This window comes from Populus trichocarpa, chromosome 1, assembly GCF_000002775.5.
Source record: "Populus trichocarpa isolate Nisqually-1 chromosome 1, P.trichocarpa_v4.1, whole genome shotgun sequence".
NCBI lineage: Eukaryota > Viridiplantae > Streptophyta > Magnoliopsida > Malpighiales > Salicaceae > Populus > Populus trichocarpa.
The window spans coordinates 13,719,056-13,741,258 of record NC_037285.2 but is presented as its reverse complement, the minus strand read 5'-3'; the positions used below and the strand labels follow the sequence as shown (position 1 = coordinate 13,741,258).

Genomic DNA, 22,203 nt, shown 5'->3' with positions numbered 1-22,203 from the left:
TGCTGATTTCTGAGTGCTACTTTTGGCTATGTGTTTTGTCCATGGTGAATTCTCCAACCAATTTACCCACCTGTCCTTTCCTGACCAAATACTGCTACCAAGAGGTTGGATTGCCATTTCAGTTTTCAACTACCAAAAAGCTCTTTTTCCTCGGCCTTTAACCACAGCAAGTATCAGCATGTGATTTCAGTTTACTTAAAAACATATTAAAATAATATTTTTTATTTTTTTAAAATTATTTTTATATCAATACATTAAAATATATACAAAAATTTAATTTAAAATTAAAAAATTAAAATTTTTTCGGTAGCTTGTTTTCCACAAGAGAGGACACATCTCAATTTAACATGGCATCTTCTTTATATCGCATCTATTTCTCTGTGCTTCTTCCTCTCTTTACTAAAGAAATTAACTCAAGGTAGACAGACAACTGTGAACTTCACTTCATCTCTCTGTCTCTTAGTAATATCACTAACTGCTTATGCTTCAATATATATATTTATTCCACTACCGTCCTTTACAAAATACAAGTAATGGCTCGCCTCTTTTGCCGGATGTTCCTTTTTATGATTCCTTTTGATTGTATTCGTTTTATTTGATCTTGAAAGCTTTCGTTTATGGTATTGACTCGAAAGATTTCCAGGCAACCATGAATAAAGCTCCAATGCACCAACATTACGAGGCAAGCGATTATGGTGCCTACGAATTTGATCCTGAAGTTGATTTTACACAGGTAAGCAGCCTGTCTGAGCTTTTAGCCACTTCTCCTTTTTATGTGCTCCATGTTTTATTTGTTTATTTTAAATTTCTCACCTTAGTTTCTTAACATAAAATAGAAACTTGTTATCAATCAGAAAAAAACATTTCAGATTTAGCAAGAGAGACAATACTCGTCTTTGTCTCCTAATCTCTAGTTTTCTGCACACCAAGTTTTGTGATGTGATATTGGATAAAGGCAAAGGGTCTCCGGGCTATAGCCCTCGATTGATCCACAAAACTAAACTTCTCATTAGCTGAACAACTGTTTTAAGCATCTCTATGTAGCTGTTTAGCATTGAGGAGACAGGAGAAACTTTCTTAAGAGTGTCTTTTAGTTTTTACTTTAACGTTACAAGTTTACAACCACGATCAGTTCTTGGAAGAAGCTAGACAACATGCAAGAGAAATGAATCTACAGTCCCCGTTACAGCATCCAGAATCTGGAAAAGGAAGAGTAGAAGAAGAGAAAAAGAGCAGGAGGTCCTGGAAACGCACTCTCCTCAAATGGTGGAAAGCTGAGAAAAAGACCAAGCCTACCGTGGAACCGACAAATAGCTCTCACATTTCAAATCCAAGAAAGGGTCATGTTTCCGGTCCTATATATGGGAGTGCCAGAGGAGTCGATGCAAGGCATCGGCGACAAACATCTGGGCCACTGACTAATCTTTTCAACCATTCAAAGAGGGTGGAGAATGAGACACCTTATATGTGTCTCGACCAGCTTAATAATCCTCATGGTGTCAAGGCATATGGACCTGTTTACTTGGTAACATAGTGTTTCAGCGACAAAAGCTTTGCGTCGGAACTTCTTCATTTTCTGTAGTAAAGCATCTCTCGGTTGGAGGATTGTGTCAACAAAATGTATCAGATCATTCGAACAGGCAGAAACAACTAATATCTGGAATCCAAATATCAACTTTAATGTGCAGAGTAGATTATCTATAGTAGAAAGAGCCCGCAAGCAGGACAACTTGTCAGTTTTATTCTATTTTCTGTCTCTTTCTTTCCTTTTGTTTGTTTGTTTTTTGAGTCAGAACGCGTGACTCAGATAAAAGATTAAATTTTGAAGTAAAAAACTATTCCAAGTAGCCAATTAAACTTTCTACCATATATTAGCACATGTTATCCAAATTGCAATACATTTGATGCGTATGGGAAAATTAAAAAAATGAAGGATTTGGGGGCACTTGATCTCCATGTTTCAGGAATTTCTATCCATATTTTGTCCTAGATTGCATGTGGAAGTAGAAGGGTATTGATTTGAAAAGGGCCCAGACCACTCCCACTTCACCCTTCGAACTTTCTCCCAGCTCCAAAGTGTAAACATGAAGGAATATCCACTACTTGAGATACAGAGAGAGACGAGACTGACCAAAAGGAAAAAAACTGAAAAAATAAAGCAAAAGATGGCATTGAAAATGGACAAAACGTCTGCTGCTGCAGGTTTACGAAGAGATTAAGGGCCAATTTATGTGGTCAAGACTCAAGAGTGATGGTGTTGCCCACATGGCCAAAAGCTTTGGTTTTGGACTATTGAAGAGCAATCAACTAGTGTAAAGGAAGCTTTCACAATCCACAATGAGGATGGACGCCAGCTATCTGCGGTTGGTACCAAGGTTTCGATCAATTCAACTATTCTTAGTTGTTAACAGAAAAAACAAGATCATCTGACAAAGAGAAGTTTTAGGAATCTCAAACTTGTGATTGATATATGTCCTGTTAACTTCAGCTGCAGCATTTTGTTGAAAATCTTACTACGCTTTTTAATGGCTCATGCCTTGCTATCATGTTCAGAAACTGGGTTTTGGGTATGAGCCGATCAACTATCGATCGGCTCATACCCAAAAACTTGATGCCTAAAGAATGACACTGCTTTGGTTAAAGGAGATTGGTAGTATCTTGCAATTGGTTCTTCAAAAAGGTCGCCAAAGGATACGCTGCTGATGGATTCAGCATCTCTATGAAATTTCCCCTTCATCAACACAAAATTTGGCCAAATTACGGAACATATTAATGCATGAGTTTTGAAAGGGAGTTTCAACATCTCTGGATAAAATGAACCTTGTCCCACCCACACTTGATGCAACCAGTTTTGTGCCAATATATATTAAGAATTTCATACCGATTTTGAAACACAATCAACCCGTGCCATGTGAATCATAAAGCTTTAAGAGGAACCATTGTGTTAACGGCTCTACTACAGATGAATCAACATTGAAAAGAAAATCTACAGAATACATCTTCTGTAGAAAAGAAAGAAGCGAAATGCATTGGTCTATCTACTTGAACAGAGGAGCCTTGTAGTCTACGGCTCTTCTCATACAATATATTCATTCCAAACAAATGTTGTGAAACTCTGTTACAAGACCGGAGTTACCACAAAGGACCTGTACAACAGGCTAATTACACTTAGCCATTTCAGTATATCAAGAATCATATGACACTTAGCTAATCAATCAAAGAAGTTTCCTTTACCACCAATTCTCAAAGATGGTGGAACCAAATCTGATAATTTCTATCAAGCGAACGATGCCGAGATAATGCAATATCTTCAGGCATCTACAGAAACTTTCACGACCAGAATTAAATTATTCACAATGACTAAACATCAACAGAACCATTAGAACAATTAGGAGGTAACCTTTTCTCCCTGCTCAAAAGTCTTTTCAATGACCTCAACCGCGTAGGCGTTGGCAACTTTGATTCCTGATCCTCAGCAAGATTATCGGTAATTTGCACAGGAACATCAATAACAAGCATCTCATCATGCCTAGCACCAGCTGAAGATGATGGCGCGGAAGAAGCTGAAGAAGAAGGTCCTTCTTCCAAGGAACCGCCCCCAGTGCTTACAAGAGTCTGATCCCCCCAAAACAACACGTTTGTTGGAAAATCTGGAGATTCTATTGAATACCCAGAAATCAAAATTTCCTCCGGAGACTGAATATTCACCTCCAGGTCATTGTTGTTATTGGCACCACTAGCGCATTGAGCTTGTGGTGCTACCGAGCTTCTACATAGAGGACAAGTAGAATAGGACTGGAACCACATGTCAATACAATCAAGATGGAACCCATGGTTGCATTTAGGCAACAACCTGACCTTTTCTCCTTCTACAGCATCAGATAAGCAAACAGCACATTCTAGTCCACCTGGGAAATCTTTGGGCTGGAAAATCACTAGTGGTAGGGATCTCAGTATAGAGAGCTCTAGCCCTCTTCTCACTGGGTCTTGACCAGGGTTAAAGACATAGCGTCGGCGTTGGCGGCGGCGAGATTGTTGAGGGTGAGCGGGCTCTTCAATGCGCCACCAAAACCATTTTGCATAAAGATGTAGAAAGATAACAAAAACCACCACCAAGAATAGAATTACAATTGCAACAACCATAACCTTGCCGGTTATTTCCATTGTCGCTGAGTCATCTAATCTCCCCATTGCTGATCACAGAGTATAACACCAAAGACTCAAGCTGTATGAATGAAAATGAGCAGATGAGCAAAACACAGATGAGAATTACAAGAGGAAGTGTGAAAGATTGTATCAAAACTTGAAATGGGGTTTCTTTTTTGGTGGTTTTTTTGAAACCCACAAACCAAAGTTGGAGAAAAAGGAAAAAAAAGAAGAAAAAGGAACAGTTTTTAGCCTCAAGGGCTATGAATGAAAGTGGGGTATAAAAGAAATACTCCCTACAGGAAGAGAGCGAAATAGGAGAAATGTGTGTTTGATTGGAATGGTGAATCAGAATTCAAAGACTGGTGGCTTGGACTTTTGGGACAGGGAAGAGGAAAAGGAGAACTAGTATACAATGTTTGGGTCTAAGCAGATTTTAATTTAAGCAAACAAATACAGAGCAGACCAGAGTCTTTGAACAATACAAAGACTGCCCCTTTCTTTACTCACAGACAGTTGCGTCTCGTATCGTTGGTGGTGGCGAGGTGCTTCCTCTCTTTGTCCTCTCTCGTGTTCTTTTTTTCCGTCCTTCACTATGCTCATGTTGCGCTTCTCTTCTCCTTTTAATTTAGGTTGTCATTGGGAACACGTAAACCGTATTTCTAAAAAAATTTAAAATTTAAAATTTATTTTTTAATTATTTTAATATTAAAAATAAATTTAAAAAATATTAATATAATATATTAAAAAAAAACACTTTAAAAAAATAACATTTAAACGTAATTCAAAACATGTCATTAATAGTTACCACTACTTTGGATTTTTGCTTTATCTAGACAAATTAACATTCTACCGCAGAAGTCCCACCAGCTGATGTCCAAAGTAATCGTATCTTAATTTGAAATTTGAAATTATTCAATTATTTACAATATTTAATTATTATTAACTACTTTGCTGACCAGCTTCTTATTTTTTTTCCTAAAAGTGTTTTGGTATCATTTGACTAGGCTAATTCCTTTGATTCCTTCTGTATACAACATTTATTTTGAACTAACAAGTTTAGATGTGTGACTCAAGAAGAAGAAAAAAAGAAAATTCATAGGCTAAAAATAAAATATATATATTAAAGAGGTTATTAGATGAGATCTCAAGATATAATTTATATTATTTTTTAATATATCTCCTCAAGTAAAATTCATTTGAATTTGAAACTTGAACATACTAACATTATCCTATACTTGATTTTTATCAAATAAATAAAGATGCTAAGATTCAAACTCATGGTCGCTTGGTTATTAAGACTCTGATATCATATTAAAGAATCAATTCAATTCAAAAAATTAAACATATATATATATATATATATATATATATATATATATATATATATATATATATAAGAGAGGGAAAGGGGTAAATTACAAATTCGGAGGGTTATTATTTGGAACGTTGGACTTTCTAGGAAATGCCCTCGGGGGAGAACACACACAAAGCTTCCATTTTACGCAGGATTTATCCTCGTTTCATTAACGTTTATGGCAAGATAATTTGCCAGAAAAAGCGTGCTTTTTCAATACCATTTCTGATCTTTCTCTGGGTTGTGTGGACTCTACAAGTATCACATACTTTTCCAAGAGAACAAAGACCACCCGCCTAAAATCAAGGGTCATGCAGCTGGCTTGCCAGAGCCATTAGCTCCTTGAGTTTGTTTGGATGCATTTTGGTTTTTAACCCCTGCTCTTAAGTTCTATCCATGAATCAAGGGTGTTAATTTCATTCTATTTTATCTATTTTATTTCAATTAAAAAAACAAAACAAGCTAGAATAATTTTCATCTCGCTAATAATCTCAACTTACATTCCGGTTCCGTTCTGACCAAATTGTATTGTTTTTCTTTGTTTTTTTAATAAAAAAATCCATGTTTTTTCTCTAATCTCATCCTTCTATATTTGGTTTATTGAATATTGAACTTCATAATTTATTATAATTTACTTTTTATGTGATTATCTCCGTCTTATGACCCATGTCATGGGTTTGACAGTTGACTTGAGTTTTTTTTATCTATTTTTTAATAGATTTTTTTTAGTTTCATCGTTCAACATCTAATTGATTATGAATTAGGCTTTGTCGATTGTTTCAATTTGTTTTCTATAAAATTATCCTAGTCTCATGACTTGAGTCACAAGTTTCACGAGTTAATCTCAGTTGACTTTGTTCATTTTATTGTGTCTTTTTCTTAGAATATTTTTTTTAATTTCATCATTCAACAATAAATTTACTAGGGATTGAGATTCATAATTTGTTTTGATTTGTTTTATTTGGAGTTATCATGGTCTCATAACACGGATTGTGAATTTAAAAAGTTAACCCAAGTTGACCAAAATCGAAACAATATGTTGTCGTCTCAGTATTTTTTCTAAAAATATATCTTAAATTTTTTAAAATCAAGCTGTGTTTTTAGGTTGTTTTTGAACCTTTCAAGTTGATGAGGTTATATCAGTACAACTCTTAATGTTTTACTTGTGTTTGGAATTTGAATTATATAATTTTATGTTAATTTACTTTTAAATTTAAATTTAAATTATATTTGTTGTATTATTATTTTAAAATATATATATAATCCCCATGATTCAGCGTGCCAGAGTACTCAAAAAATCAAAAGATACAGTTCTAATAATAATAAAAAAAAAAAAAAACGGGAACGAAATTCTGGGTTGTAAAGCAAGAGTCTGGCTGCTATCATTGAGACTTTTGAACCAGTCAACATGGCCCCCTTTTATTTTTATTTTTATTTTTATTTAGTTTTTGGTCAGTATAATTAGCGACGAGTACAATTTCACGGTAACAGCATCAGTCTCCTGTACCTTTCTCTGCAGCTTTCTACTTTCTACTGTACTTGGAAAGAATCTTAAAAGCATCATATCATTGTTGTTTACGCGCTCAGGATGATGCTCTCCGGTGCTCCAGCTGGCCATCCGGCCATGGTCCCGTCGACTGTCTGGTACGTATATTGGAATGAGACTTCTAAAAAATAATTATTTTTTGTCAAAAAATATTTATTTATTGCCCAACTTGAATAAAAATAAATTAAAATAATCATAATAATGGAATTAAAATTAGTTAAACATAAAAATCAAGGGATCAAATGAAAAGAAAAGGAAAAAGAATAAGTAGGAAAGAATAAAATATTCAGAACATATTACAATTTCAATAATAATATATTGAGTACCATTTAAAAGATTTTAATAAGATAAATTCATATAAATAAATAAATAACTCCTATTTTAGTCGGCTAATCACCACCTTCTTTCAACATTGTCGTCAACGCAATTTTGACTTCAATTTCCCCCCTTCTTTTGCTTCGATGGAAATAATTATTATTGGTTTATTCCCATTTTCATGCACAAAACATTTTGAGTTATTTAACTGTACGTATCTCGTGGTATTATTGTGTTCTTTAATTTTTTTGAAGTTAAAAATTGCTTCAATAATAATAAAAAATGCTCATCATATAAAGATTGACAAGTTATAAATCATTTAATATAAATAAAATGTATCTTCAAAAATATTTTAGTATGTTATAATTTGAATTGGTCATTTATATTTCAAAACATAACAATAAAATTCAATAAAATATTATTTGCTGCTGAATTTCAACATTTGTAAGCATGATAAAATAATCAATTATAAAAATACTATTATTTTTTATTTATCGTAACACAGTGTTGATCAACAAAACTCAACAATACTAAACAGATCTTTTTTAAATCCCAGACTTGTCTTGTTACATCCCTCCATCCTTTGATGATGTTCATTGTTTTTTTTTTTTTTTTTTTAAAAAAAAGGTAGCATTGTTATCCCATTGATCCGCAGATCGGAGCAAAAACTTTTTCAAATGCTAAAAACTAAAGTATCAACTTTAGAAACATGTTATCTAGAAAATTAAATTTTAACTAAAAATTCAAAATTAACTGTATATTGTATAATATCTTATTTAATATTGGGATGGAAACACATTAAATCTATTTAAATCAATTTGAATTAATTTGTAAAGTTTATAGAAATAATTTTGAAAAAAATAAATTAAAAAACTCAATCTCCAATTAACTTAATGTAATGAAATTAGTAAAAAATAACACTCAATTAAAAAAATAAGTGAACCTGAGTCAACCAAGCAAACTCAGGATACAAGTCATCTACATTATTGAATCCAATAATTTTTTTATCACTAGGATTATTTTTCATTTAATTATATGACAATAAAGCTTGTGGAACTTTTTTTGTATGAACTATTTGTTTTAAAATAAACATGACAGGCGTGTGAGACAAGAATAACAAAAATAGATCATTAATAATAAATGATGAATTTACTTTTTTTTATATAAAAAAATAAGGGATAAAAAATGCATTAAAAAAATAAAAATAATAGTATGGATGCTACAAATTAACTTGTCTAACTTGTAACCTCCCTCGTGAACTCAATTGTGCTCAAAGATTTTCTTTATTAATTTTCTTGTCCAAATATAAAATAACAAAAAAAAAAGATAAAAAGTAGTAAAGGTGCTTGCATGAGCTTAAAAAAAATAGTTAATGTTGTTAAAATCATAAATTAACTAATAAAATTATACGATTTTATAAGTTAATATATATTTGATATATAAAATTAGATTAAAAATAAAAAATCATAAATTCAATTAAAATCAATTAAAATCACGAGTTTACCACTGATTTTATAAAATCATAAACTCAATTATAGTAAAGTTCTCTTTGGCAGCTTCTTTATTCTCTCTCTTTCTCTCTTTGAACGAACTTTGCGACTGAAGTCTACAAATATGGCATTTCTCTGTTGTATAATTACCAGCAAATTCTGAAAGAGAGTCTTTGCTTTCATTTTAACTTTTTTTCTGGCTTTACCTTTGGTGGGTTCTCTGTCTCTTCAGCTACTGGAAACACAGCAATGAATTATTTTGCCCATAACCATAAGCTAAAGCCCATAAATGTAAATTGGATTACCTCTTATTATATTTTTAGTTAATAATATTTTAAAACGATTAAAAAATATTAAAAATATTTTTTTAAATTTTAAATAAATAATATTTTAACAGCAAAACCAACACCTAATAAATTGAATTTACTACCAATCAAATATTATGTACTCCTCATTTTGAACACTATTTTTTTTTTTTTTTTTTGTCTTCCAGTCTCCCAACAAAGCTTATTATTATTATTTTATCCAAAAAGCATGAGCTAAAGCCCATAGATGTGAACTGGATCAGCCCATATTATATGTACTAGGGTTTAAGATTTGATTATTTTCAGATTGATCCAATGGCCATGGGCTTCTATCTTAGCTTCTGCAACTAATAGACAGACGCTTCTCTTTCTGTGGCTCTCTCTCTCTCTCTCTCTCTCTCCCCCCTCCACTTCTTTCAAGATTCTGCATCTTACCCTCCTCCTTCCCTTCCTTTCAAAATAAAACAACACGCCCTTTTTCACCCTCTCTGATATTTTTCCATCTTATAAGAGGAGATAAAAATTTGTCTTCCTCTCAGTAATTTCACGTATTATTAGGTGACCATTTGAGCTGCTTGGTTTTGGGTTTAGCTGAATGACCTCACATCAATGCCTTTATTAGGTTCTTTCTCCTCTCTCTCTCTCTCTTGCTCTCTTGCTTTTCTTACTAAATTTGTGTGCTTTTGCTTTAGAGCTATGACAGTTTACCATTTTTTCTGTTTTTAGATAGCTTCCCAGTTTTTTTTTTTCCAGCAAGATATTCACCCAATGTATTATCACTCCTAACTCTACATCTGCATCATTCACTGTTATGATTCAGGTTTTTTCTGTTAGTAAAGAAGTTTGCTACGTACTGTATGATATTCTTCTTCCTTTTCTTTCTCGTGCTTTTCCCTTGTTATCTCTCACCAATGACTGCCATTTTTTTGTGTATTGTTATGGTACAAAAGATTGTTGTTAGCCTGCAAGTCTCTTTCTTTTATTTAGACTCTCTAGTTGGATATGTGGGTTTTCACTGTCTATATGCGGCGGACTTGTAGGAGTAGTATTCTTTACCACTGAGTTTGTTAACGTTTGGTTTTGGTGGGCAGATATTGCTACTGCTCAGGCTTCCTTACAAAATCCTTTGGGTCCACTAAGGGCTCAATCCCATGTTCACTGCAAAGTTTTTTCAAGTCCATTTACCTTTGGTGATGATAAGAGGCTGTTATCGTTAGGGAAATGTATTGAATTCCGTAGAAAGATAAATGGTTTTGAGAGGAGTAAACTTTGGATAAAGGCTATTGCTACCTTTGAACCCCAGTCTTCGGTTCACAAGGGAGATGGAAACAGAAAAACAAGTCGTGGAAATGAACAGCTTGGTGCCAATTCAGATACCTTGACAGCGCAGGTCGAGTCTTTACGCGAAGACTCGATGACATTAGACGACAGAGAAGAATTGAGACGGAAAAGGATTTCTAAAGCAAATAAAGGGAACACGCCATGGAACAAAGGCAGGAAACATAGCCCTGGTAAGCAATAACTAAATACTTGTTAATCGCAAGGAAAGATAAATGGTTTTCTTCATTTGTTGGCCTGTAATTTAGCAATGTTACTTAAAGATTTTAATACATCTGCAGAAACCCTTCAGAAGATTAGAGAAAGAACAAGGCTTGCAATGCAGGATCCTAAGGTGATGTCATGTAAGAATAATTTGTATATTCCCTTGGCATGATCTTATAAGTTTACAATCTACTCCATAATAGAATTCAGTTTTCAGATGAAAAAATTAATATAAGCTTAAGCAAAGGAATGATGAAGTTTTCTAGGACATTCAATCCCTTTGTCTCGGTTATTTCTTTAAGAGTTCAGTTCAGACTGTAGGCCCTTGTTGCCAGCTGAAACTCTTCCCAAAACCGGTAAACATCCCAACACAGTGCTTATTCTCCCATAGCTGGCTGGTTCTTCCTTACTGTAAATTGTTCAGTTAAACTGGTCTATGATATTGTTGTGAATTAATTTTGGCTAGCCAAGAGGATTCATTGTAATGAACAGTGATTGACACTGGCCTTGGCACCTGATTTTTCTTGCATAGTTTTAAGAAAAACTAAAGTTAGCAACTGATTCAAACTTCTGACCTTTAATTGATCGGGCATTTGTTTTGCTGTTCTTTTGAGTTCATGCTTAGTTTCAACTGCCTTATGGTTCATCCAAGATGGATTTCCTTTTCCTAACATTCATATGCTTAATGATCTTCTTTGTCCATCTCACCTTCATGGACAGTTTTATTCTTACATGATTATTTAAGCTAATTTATTGGAAAGATTTAAGGTATGCATGATATGGCTTAATAGATTTTGCATATGATGACTCTATGAATACAATTGACACATTAAATTTTGTTATTCACTCTAAAATCTGACTGTGCAGATCAAGATGAAGCTAGCCAACCTTGGACACGCTCAGAGGTGGGTACTTCTCTTTTTACCTCTTTGCTACAAATTTGATTTAAAATGCCATTTCCACTGCTAATGCTAATAGAGCTTTTTTCATCTACACTATCTTAATTTGCCTTCTAAATTGTTTTTTACCCGAGTAGAAGATTCTGATTGGAAGTTATAGCTTGAAAACTGTCCACCTGTTGTTATCTTACAGCAAAGAGACAAGGGTGAAAATTGGGCATGGAGTTAGATTAGGGTGGCAAAAGCGCCGTGAGAAGCAGATGATGCAGGAAGGTTGTTATTTTGAATGGCAGAACTTAATCACAGAAGCTTCAAGAAGAGGCTATACTGGTGAGGGAGAGCTGCAGTGGGATTCCTACAATATCTTAAGGCAACAGCTTGAGTTTGAATGGGTGGAGAGTGTTGAAAAAAGGAAAACAACGCCTAGGCCAAAAGGTAGCAAGAGAGCACCGAAATCCCTTGAACAAAGAAGAAAAATATCAGAAGCCATTGCTGCAAAATGGGCTGATCCTGTGAGTTCATATCGGCATTTTTTATGCTATATGTTCCCTCCAATGAATATTGATTCTGAATTCTGATATTGGACCATGAGATTAGTGGTAAATTGGAGGGTTGAAACAACCCAAAACAAAATTGAGGCTTGAAACAAAAATTGATTTTGGAATAAGAATTTAGGATGTTGCTTGGCAAAACATATATGTCATATTTTATGAACTAAATGTCTAGTTATAAAAAATACTTGTAAAAGAATTAGTTGATCTGGACATATGCATGTTTTGATATTTTTTTGGTCTAGATACTCTTTCATTGTTTGCTCTCAACCTATGTAGTATTACTCATTGTTTGGCCAACTCCATGTTCTTTTGCTGATTGCATTTGCATACAATCTACTCATCCCTCATAGTTAAGTTTAAATGTGATTCTTGATGGTATGAATTTCAACTAACTCAAGTTTGCAGCTGTGAACTTGCACATATTTTATCCCCCAGTACAATCAATCAAATTTCTTTTTTCCCACCAGGAATACCGTGAGAGAGTCTTCTCTGGCATTTCTAAATATCATGGCACACCAGTTGGAGCTGAAAGAAAGCCAAGGCGGAGGCCAAGTGGTGGTTCACAGTCTGCTAGACAGGACTCCACAAGGAGAACTAATGATACAGAAAAGGGGGATACCAGAAGCCCAACTCAGCAGTTGAGGCGAAGAAGTAAGACACCGTCATACAAAGATCCTTTGGCACGTTCGAAGTTGGAGATGATAAAGAACATCAGAGCAGAAAGAACAGCCACAGAAACCAAGAAAAATGAAGCCGTTGAACGAGCAAGGTTAGCTTGCTTATATTGGACATGACAAACCTAGTACATGACTTGGTGTATGAATAGAAACTAAAGTTGAATTTACTAACGTGCACTATGAATTCATTACACATCTATCCATTAATCATTTTCAACCCCGGTGTCTGGTACTATTCCATCCAATTAGTTGAGTTCACTTGGTTCTTGGTCCTTACTGGAAATTGTTGCTGAAAAGGAAAATGGTAGCGGTGTTGAAGCTAGAAGAACCCATCATGTTCTTCTGAGTTTCATGGTTCTGGTTGCAATTTGAACTTTCCACCAAAATATTCTACTGCTCACTCTGTAGAAAAACTACACTAATCTTATGAGATATCCTGCAGGTCGTTAATTACAGAAGCTGAGAAGGCCGCTAACACTCTTGAAGCAGCTGCAGTGAGGAGCCCCATCGCTCGTGCCTCCCTAATCGAAGCCAGAAAGCTCATTGCTGAAGCAATTCAATCAATTGAATCTGTGGATACAGGGTATAGCATATCCAATGATAGCATATCTAATGAGATTGACAGGCACCCTGACCCATCTCTTGCACCAACCAAACAGGTTAGTGAGGTTGAGAAGGAAATAAATGCAGGCAACGGAGGCTTGGGTCAAGTAGCGTTGAGACAAGTAAATGGGACCAAGATCCTGGAAACAAGTAAAGATGAAGACCTTAATTTCTGTAATTTAGCCTTCAATGATATACTGAATGGTGAGAAGGAACTTCACCACCTAGGCACCGGTGCATATGGTTTGCCTTCACTGAGCATGGCGAGTCCTGTAGACCATTCGAGTTCCAGAAAGCAACCTGGCCAAGTGGAACCAAACGGGAGTCTGAAGTCTGAAAAGATTAATCTACCGAATGGATCCAGAGTTCAGTATGTGAAAGAAGAGACACCTTCCAAACCGGACACTACTAAGAAATGGGTTCGTGGAAGGCTCGTTGAAGGGACAGGAGGCTGAGACAGGTCATAGAATATCCGATACATGATGCATTCATGTTGCATTTCATCTTCGCAGTTGTTAACCGGGGGTCACGAGTTAATGAGTTTTATCGCCCATCATATTTTGTTTATAGGGAGTAATATTTAGAGATCAAAACAATTTTTTGATTTACACTGCGTACTTGAAGTATCCCTAGCCACTCTTATCTGTTGTTCCATATAAAATTTATGGGTAGATCTTGTATTAATATTAATATATATGCAGAGGCAGACCAAATTTATTCAACTGTTCTTCATGCCTCCTGTTGTTTTTTCTCGTGAGGCTCTCTTGAATTATCCGAGCTACTAAAGTTACAAAGAAGCTAAAACATGAACCATGCACTCCTAGTCGTGTATGAAGTTCAAAGAGAAATGCAAGTCATTTGATAGTAGAGTAAGGTTTATCAGAACCGCTAAGTTGGGAGTCCACAACTTTCTCCACTTCTTCCCTCTTCTTTTCCTTTTCCTGTTTCCCTTTATCAATCTCTTTCTCCGCTTCTTCCCTCTGTAAAAATCAAGAACCAACAGGTGACTCTCAAATTAATCAAGATTAGCTGTTTCTTGGTTGGTTAAAAATCAAGAGATATATGTACAGGGCAAGCGATGAGTGGTGCTCACGTTGATGGTTCCAGACTTCCAGTAACAGGTAGCTTAGTTCCATTCCATGGACAGCAGCTCTGTTGGGTGCTTTTGCTGTCATTAGTCTCCTACTCATCATGCTTTTTGCTGCAGACTCCATTAGCAATCTTTCGAGTCACCCACCACCACCAACCGGGCATATCAACTGTGATCTTTGGATCTCTGACACAGATTGGATTTTTTTATAATTTAATATTTTTAGCAAATCAGTATTTCACAATTCGTCACATTGAAAAGCTTAAACAATTAAATAAAATTTTAATATAAAATTTATATTATTTTCTAATATATTTTCTCAAGTAAATATTATTTAGAATTAAAACTTATACATATCTATATTATTTTATATTTAATTTTTATCAAATAAATAAAAATAATAAAATTTAAACTTATAACCATTTAATTATTAAAACTTTAACACCATATAAAAAACTATTCAATCCAAAACCTAAAACTATTAAATAAAATTTTAATATATAATTTATATTCCTCTCTCTTGCAGCATCTAAAATTGCTAAGAGATGTCACCTGAAGACATTCAACTTTGACACGTGTCTTTCTTGCTTTCATTACGTGGCTACTTTATCCATCAGACTAATCGGTCGTTGAAAAAATGACGAGCCTTTTATTTTAACCATTTGAATGATTAATTTTTTATTTAAATATATTTCATCATCTGAGATTATTAAATATTAACATGGTCAGTATCAATAAACATTCAAATTTTTTTTTGTGCTGTTTGAGTGTGATATTTTATTTTATATATTTAAATGATTAGGTTTTTTTTTATTTAAATGCATTTTATTAAATGTTGACGTGGTAGTTTTGTATATCATATAAGAAAAAAATAAAATATATAAAAATTGGTTTTTAAATTACTAATTTGTCTTCTTCACAAATAGTTTGAAATAAAATATAAAATAAAAGATGAAAAAGTTGTTTGATTGATCCGAAAATTAAGTGAGGAAGCAATGTCATGACTACCAATGAAATTAATTCTGTCAAGTCATGCGATGCTGTAATCACGTAGTCATGTAATTCACATGTAAATAATATAATTTTAAAAAATTTAAAAATCAAATATATAAATATAATATTAAGATTATTTTAAATTTAACTACCAATATTATTAAAATCTGAAATTCATATTATTGGAATCTAAAACTTTCATTCAATAAATAACAATTCATGAACAAGAAGAATATGATAATATTATGATGACAATTATTTTTTAATAAATCAATTCAGTTTGTTATATAATCTAAATAGAAAATTATTCTCAAACATACATATTTAATTCATGGAAATTTAAAAATCTTTCACTCTTTTTCAAAAAAGTATTTACATTGTCAAATATCTAAAACTTAATTTGTTTTTGCAGTGTTATTCTATTTTTTTAAAAAATATTTTTTAATATTTTTAAATTATTTTAATACAATAAAAAAATAAATTTTAAAAAATAAAAAATTATTTTCATATATTTATAAATAAAAAATATTTTAAAAACCAAATAATAATTAGCATTCATAGATGGGAATAATGGATGCTCCCCATTAATAATGTTACAGGGATGGATCTCATAGGTCAAGGGAATCACTGGGGATGGAAATAGTCTAAAATATGGTTGCGGTTGTTTTTCAAAATGTTTTTATTTAGAAATATATTAAAATAATATATTTTTTATTTTTTAAAAATTATTTTTGATATTAGTGCATTAAAAGGTTAAGAGAATCAATAAGACATGAAAATAACCTATTTGAGAATGTGGTTATGGTTGCTTTTAAAAGTGTTTTTTATTTAGAAATATATCAAAAAAATATATTTTTTATTTTTTAAAAATTATTTTTGATATCATCTAAAAAAAATATTAATTTAAAATAAAAATATTTTAAAAAAATAATTTTTTTAAAAAAATATTTTTGAAAGGTAAAAAGAAACTTAATCTTGGGGACAAAAGTTAGCCAACTTTGGAGGTAAAAAAAAAAAAAAAAGAGAGGAAAAAACTGGATTTACAAACAAGCAAAAAGCTTGAGCCCGCTTGGCAGGCGAATTGCTGAGTCAGAGTCCAACATGACTCAGCCTCACCCTCCTTTTTGCACGGGAAGCCAAAACCTGTTTTGATATTGAAAGAGAGCCTGCCGCTTCCATCTCTCTTTCAGTTAATACCCTCTTTGCCCAACTCCCATAAGAGCATCAACTCACTTTGGAATATACACATTTGCAGTACTCTTTTCCTGTCTTCTTGATCTAGATTAGATTTATTCTTTCTTCTTTGTAGTATCAGAACAGAAGTGGTTCTTCACTGAAAAGGAGGACAATAATAATAAAAAAAACTACTCTTTTTGTTGTAGAATCATGAGAGCAAGATTGGTGGTGTTTCCTGTTAAAGGAAGAAACTGGTGCTTTAGCAGATCAATAGACCCTTCCCTTGAAGAGGCAGCCGCTTCCCATACTCCTTCCACTCTCAAACACCTTTGGAAAAAGATCTCTTCTTCTTCCAACTCCAGTGCCAAAAATGTGGAACTTGTTATAGATTATGCTTCCAATAAGGTCTTGACATTTCTTTCTCTATCCATTGTTTGTTAATTTTGTTGAATACCCATTAACATAAATTGATAAAAGCGTGGTCTTTTTTTTTTAAAAAAATAGATGGATAAAGCATGGATGGGTCTGGAGAAGGCTCCTGAGGGAACTTTCAAGAATAAGCTTCATGGGTATCTCTTCTTTTTTACCATTTTTTTCTTATGATGCCTCAGCAAGTGGACTCACTAGTTACAAGTTGCTGGTATCGTATGAGAGGCTATTTTCTTCTTCTTCTTCTTTTTTCGTTCATTTATTGAAAATATTTGATGGTTCAGGTTGGGATTGAAGCTTTTGTCAAGGGTTAAGCCGTCTGAGATTTTTTTGAAATCTATATCCAAGGAGGTCTCTAGTGTTGAAATTACCTACCCTTCCAGGTTATCTTCTATTTCTTACCCTCTTTTATCTGCTTTTGGTTGAATAAACGTTGATTAGGTTTGTACATCTTATATTTGATACTTTGAAGAGCAATGTGAAAGTACAACAAGATTTAGATCCTGCATTCTTATTGAAGTTAACGGTTAACCCTTTTTAAAAACCTTGTTACTAATTTTTTTACTACATTGCAGTTTAAATGCACGCCTTGTGCGTCGAAGGCTGCGACACATTGCCATGAGGTAATTGATTTCCCCTATGTTTTTTCATTTATCAAGCAGTTAAATGTATTTCTTTGTTTTTCTTATCTATTGATTTCTCTTTTCTTGTAAATGTTGAGATTTCCCTTTTAAAAAGATGGTATAAATGCAGTATAATCATTCCAAGAATATTGTTGCTATTTGGTACTCTATTTTTTGGAAGTGAACAAGAATTGTTTAAAGGGAATTAAATATGCTTGGCTAGAAATTAGAACGTCTCTTATGGATGATCCAAAACTGTAAGAGGCTCAAATACAAGCCTCATTTTCCACCTCATTTTCTATTTGTTTCTGACATATTGCTGTGTCTGTTCTATGACATGGCTCTAAGTTAATGAAAATAGCTAAAAGGAGTGTTCAGTGTCTAGCCCTTTTTCTGGGGAGATGTAAGAAGGCTCTACTTGCCTAATGTGCAAGGCCATTGAGAATTGAAAATTCTTAGGTGCTAAGCTTTTTGTATGACTTACGTCTAGCCCTATGCCAGGGAGATGCAAGAAGGCTCTACTTGCCTAATGTGCAAGGCCATTGAGAATTGACAATTCTCAGGCGATAAGCTTTTTGTATGACGTCAAGCTCCTTAAAGAAAATAGTTTCTTCATAATCCTATCTGTCTTCTTAGTTGAAAAATCATCCACCTCTCAATTTTCTTTTTATCTTTGTTTAAAGCTTAAGTAGCATGTATTTATTTTCCTTGGACATGTTTTCTTCTTCTTTTTTTTTGGTTTTGTAAATTTTTTTATGGTTGCCACTGTCTTCCTGAAGTGAGTGCTGTCTGATTATCAGGGGGGCTGCCATCCACAAGAAATATTTCTATGGTTCAGTTATGCTGCTTCCATTGTCAAGTGCATTAGCTGTACGTATGCATTGGTTTAAGAATGTCAATTTTGTTGTGATTTCTTGCATTATTGGTTTTGAAATTTATCCTTTCATGCTTCAGGAATTACAAGCAGATGCATTATCATGTTTCCTATTACTCTTCTAAATTTTTTGTGTTGCATCCTTGTTCTCTTTCTTACTTAGGTCTTGCCTCTACCCAACATCCCATTCTTTTGGTTCTTATTCCGCAGTTATTCCAACTGGCGAGCTCTTAAGGTGTGTTATTTATCCTTAGCATGATTCTAAAAGTTGGAAATGAAGTTGGGATTGCTTTGCATTTGTGTAAGAAGCAGGTTGTGCTATTCCATGAGAGATTACTTTTGATAAAGTTCAGTATTATGTTTCCTAAAAACATCTTAGATGTTTCCTTTTCTTCATCATAATATGTCACTTTCTTATGCATCTATTCACAGTTTTGTTTTTCAGACTTCTCAAATTTTGCATTTTGATACCATAGGGAAGTGAGAAGCTTCTTCAGCTAGTGTCAGATTGCTCATGTGCTGAAAATTCAGCTGCTCCAAATGCCAAGGGAAGCGAGCCTGAGAGTGAGGAACCCAGGCATAAATCCCACAGTTCACAAGATTCTCTATGGGTACGCCTTCTCATGAATATCTGACATTTTTAGTGATCTGTCAGTCTCTTATAGGATTAGAAATTTCATTGGAATGATTGGCCTTGAACATTTTGCTAAATTAACTAAGTTAAGGTGGGTTCTTTTGTAAATTCCAAGTGAGCATATGTAAATAAGTTTCATGGTCATGGTCGTGAAGTGGTTTTACTCATGTGGTGGAAAACATCTAAGAATGAGCTAGACCTGAATTAACTTTTCTAAAATTGATCTTCTTTCATTCCTCCCAATTTTTTGTATTTGTTACATGCTAAAAAAACTCATGACAGCTTGTGATTCCTGGAAATTAATTCCCCCTCTTTTCATTATACTGGCATTATTTCCCATATGCACCTTGGGATGCTAGATTTGACAAACGATTGTTAAATTTGTAGTTTCTGCATATATCCTTGAATATTTATCTATTTTTCCACTTTGATGCCTAGTGTCCTTAAGATCCACCCAGGGATAACCATTCAATTACATTTTTGGCCGCAACAGCAGTCTTTCTGTCAATTTAGTAAAGCTTTCTATTGGTTTTATGAAATTGCAAACAGGTGCTGCAACCATCAAAGGAGCTCCAGGAACTTCTTAATAAGCATGCAGATGAAAACGGCCTCAATGACTCTGCAATTTCAGATATTTGCAAGACCTTTAGTTTGAATGTCAAGGATGTTTCGAAGTTTAGACATTCAATCTAGTTAAACATTTGCGGTGTATACCTGTCATTTGTCATGTAACATAATTCGGCGCGATTGCTGATCAATATAAGTAGATCATTCTAATTTTCCCATGTCATGTAACTCTGGCATGCGCGGTCATTTTGGAGAGAAAAAAATTGAATACAGGAAAGTAAAAGATTTTGGCTCTGACATGGCATGGCTACAAGTTATATGATTTGTTCAACTATGCGGATAATTATCTCAAGCACTTTAACAGTTCTATTCTGTGTTTTTTTAATCTATTATGCATTCTCTTGGTTTGTGCCCAGAAGGCCATAACTGCTCAATGATAATGTTTGGTTACTTGCCCCGCGGGGGGGGGGGGGGGGGGGTTGACATGATGTTCAGTTTTATTTTGTGAAATAACATAATTTAGTACATATTGTGATTAGAAAACACAATATATTAAGGAGTTAATGGAAAATGTGGCATTTCAAAGAAATTATTAAATGTGCAGGCGAGAGATAAAAAAGAGAGAATGAAATACATTGAAGTTATTATTATAACATTACTAATAACAATTGAAAGATTTTCACGAAACATCAAGGTCACCAATTAGACTAGAATGAGTTATATTTTTTATTTTTTGTCTAAATGCAAGCAAGCAATTACAATTAGGAGATATGAGAGAGAGAAAAAAAAGAGAAAGAAACCTTGTAAGCATATCAAAGCTCTGATTATAACACCACTAGTATCATTATAAATATCTTAACGAGATAAATCTAGCAACACCAAGAAAGGTCATCAACAATGACCGAAGTGTGTCACACTCTTCTTCCAAAAACAAGTGAGTCGTCTATCGCCTGTGACCCACTCCAATCATAATTGGTAACCTTACCTTGTAAATCTTTTTTATAGTATTAATGGTGTCATAATCGAAGCTTTGGTGTACCTCCAAGGTCTCTTTCTTTCTTCTTTTATCTTTCTCATCCCTCCTCATTGTAATTGCATACTCGTCTTAGGACGAAGAATGTAACACACTTTGTTCACCATTGATGACCTTTATTGGTGTCACTGGATTTGTCTTATCAATATCTTTTCAATGATATCATTGTTGTCGTAACCAAAGCTTTGGTGTGCCTCTAGGATTTTTTTTCCTCTTATTTCTTCTAATTGTAATTTGTGTCAGCCCATTTAACAATTTCTTTGAAATACCATGTTTTCCATTAATGACATCTTAAAATGTCATGTTTTCCAATAACGACATGCATCAAACTATGTTATTTATCCTCTCTCTTTTTAATGTGTTGTTTTACTATTTTTTTTAAAATCACTTTTTATGTAGGTGCTGAGATAAAACAGTTGCATAATCGATATACCAATTAGCATTTAGTCTCACCTCGGAAGATACAAAACAAATGCTTATATCATTATATGGGAAAGAGTGATGTTGTGTTGAATTTTAATAGCTTACCTATATCAATTAATCCTCATGTGATTGTGTTCAAAAGAAATGATGTTGCCATTGATTTTCATACAAATCCAAAGCGAAGATAAGCTGGAAACTATGTGGTGATTATCGTATAGTAAGAGTGCACAAGTCTTAGTAGCCAAATTCTAGCCATTTTATAATATACTGATAGCGTGGCTCAACTAGTACATACATGATTACTATAAGAAAATCTAACCATTTTATATTGCTAGTTTATGGCCTTAAGAACATATATGATCAAACACAAATTTGTCTGTCTAAAAATAAAAATAATTATTATTCAAGCACTTTAGATGAAATTTATTTCAGGAATCTCTTCTCCGAATGGTTATACTCCCAATATAAAATTAGCTACTCATTATTTCTAATGAAAATTGATTTTGAGATCAAGTTTTGAATTCAGCACCTCAACATTCAAAGCTTTCTCCTTCCCTCTTAAAATTTTCATGTTACTGGTTCATTTAATTGGTTAATGAATTGTTTCATTCTTGTAAGGAACTAATTCTCACTCCATTTGACTAAAAATCACATTATGGATGCCACACTTGAGCTAAGATGCATGCTACTAATATTTAAGACTACTCTAATGAGCTTGACAAACCATGAGTAAAAGAGCTGTTAGCCCAATTGTTAGGCATCATTAAGTAGATTTAAAACTCAATCTTTTCATCTTGTCCCTTTCCATATCTGATTCTCCAACGTGATAGCAGTGGAACATTTCTAAACTTTTTACTAGTAGTAGTCGATAAATCATATATTTCAGATCACCACTTATCATGTCAACTCTAGATAAAGCCAAATAGA

At 33.5% G+C, this 22,203-nt stretch overlaps 4 protein-coding genes across 10 annotated transcripts; 3 read left to right on the top strand and 1 right to left on the bottom strand.

The window, feature by feature from the left end:
* Nucleotides 1-213: 213 nt before the first annotated feature.
* LOC18094664 (uncharacterized) lies at nucleotides 214-1,847 on the top strand. Of its 5 annotated transcripts, none has more exons than XM_024608157.2 (3): nucleotides 306-418; nucleotides 644-733; nucleotides 1,190-1,847. In XM_024608157.2, the coding sequence occupies exons 2-3, from the start codon at nucleotides 650-652 to the stop codon at nucleotides 1,532-1,534; spliced, it is 429 nt and encodes a 142-aa protein (XP_024463925.1). In that variant the 5' UTR covers nucleotides 306-418; nucleotides 644-649; the 3' UTR covers nucleotides 1,535-1,847. The 5 variants fall into 5 exon arrangements, with proteins under 5 accessions (XP_024463904.1, XP_024463925.1, XP_006369075.1 ...); XM_006369013.3 differs by having other exon boundaries at nucleotides 312-418; nucleotides 1,133-1,847; XM_024608155.2 differs by having other exon boundaries at nucleotides 367-530.
* Nucleotides 1,848-3,039: 1,192 nt separating this feature from the next.
* Nucleotides 3,040-4,752, bottom strand: LOC18094663 (RING-H2 finger protein ATL3). Its single transcript, XM_006369012.3, has one exon. It carries the CDS (start codon nucleotides 4,189-4,191, stop codon nucleotides 3,361-3,363), a length of 831 nt encoding a protein of 276 aa, XP_006369074.1. The 5' UTR covers nucleotides 4,192-4,752; the 3' UTR covers nucleotides 3,040-3,360.
* A 4,789-nt stretch (nucleotides 4,753-9,541) lies between these two features.
* On the top strand, nucleotides 9,542-14,156 carry LOC18094662 (uncharacterized). The gene is made up of 7 exons (XM_024593878.2): nucleotides 9,542-9,781; nucleotides 10,251-10,670; nucleotides 10,779-10,831; nucleotides 11,569-11,606; nucleotides 11,794-12,112; nucleotides 12,622-12,923; nucleotides 13,274-14,156. Exons 1-7 carry the CDS (start codon nucleotides 9,769-9,771, stop codon nucleotides 13,887-13,889), a joined length of 1,761 nt encoding a protein of 586 aa, XP_024449646.2. The 5' UTR covers nucleotides 9,542-9,768; the 3' UTR covers nucleotides 13,890-14,156.
* Nucleotides 14,157-16,551: 2,395 nt separating this feature from the next.
* On the top strand, nucleotides 16,552-20,205 carry LOC18094661 (uncharacterized). Of its 3 annotated transcripts, none has more exons than XM_024606117.1 (9): nucleotides 16,552-16,706; nucleotides 16,900-17,098; nucleotides 17,198-17,262; nucleotides 17,407-17,505; nucleotides 17,698-17,745; nucleotides 18,546-18,615; nucleotides 18,783-18,854; nucleotides 19,096-19,230; nucleotides 19,803-20,205. In XM_024606117.1, the coding sequence occupies exons 2-9, from the start codon at nucleotides 16,904-16,906 to the stop codon at nucleotides 19,944-19,946; spliced, it is 828 nt and encodes a 275-aa protein (XP_024461885.1). In that variant the 5' UTR covers nucleotides 16,552-16,706; nucleotides 16,900-16,903; the 3' UTR covers nucleotides 19,947-20,205. The 3 variants fall into 3 exon arrangements, with proteins under 3 accessions (XP_024461885.1, XP_024461880.1, XP_006369072.1); XM_024606112.1 differs by having other exon boundaries at nucleotides 16,585-16,771; XM_006369010.2 differs by having other exon boundaries at nucleotides 16,586-17,098.
* The last annotated feature ends 1,998 nt before the right edge of the window (nucleotides 20,206-22,203 follow it).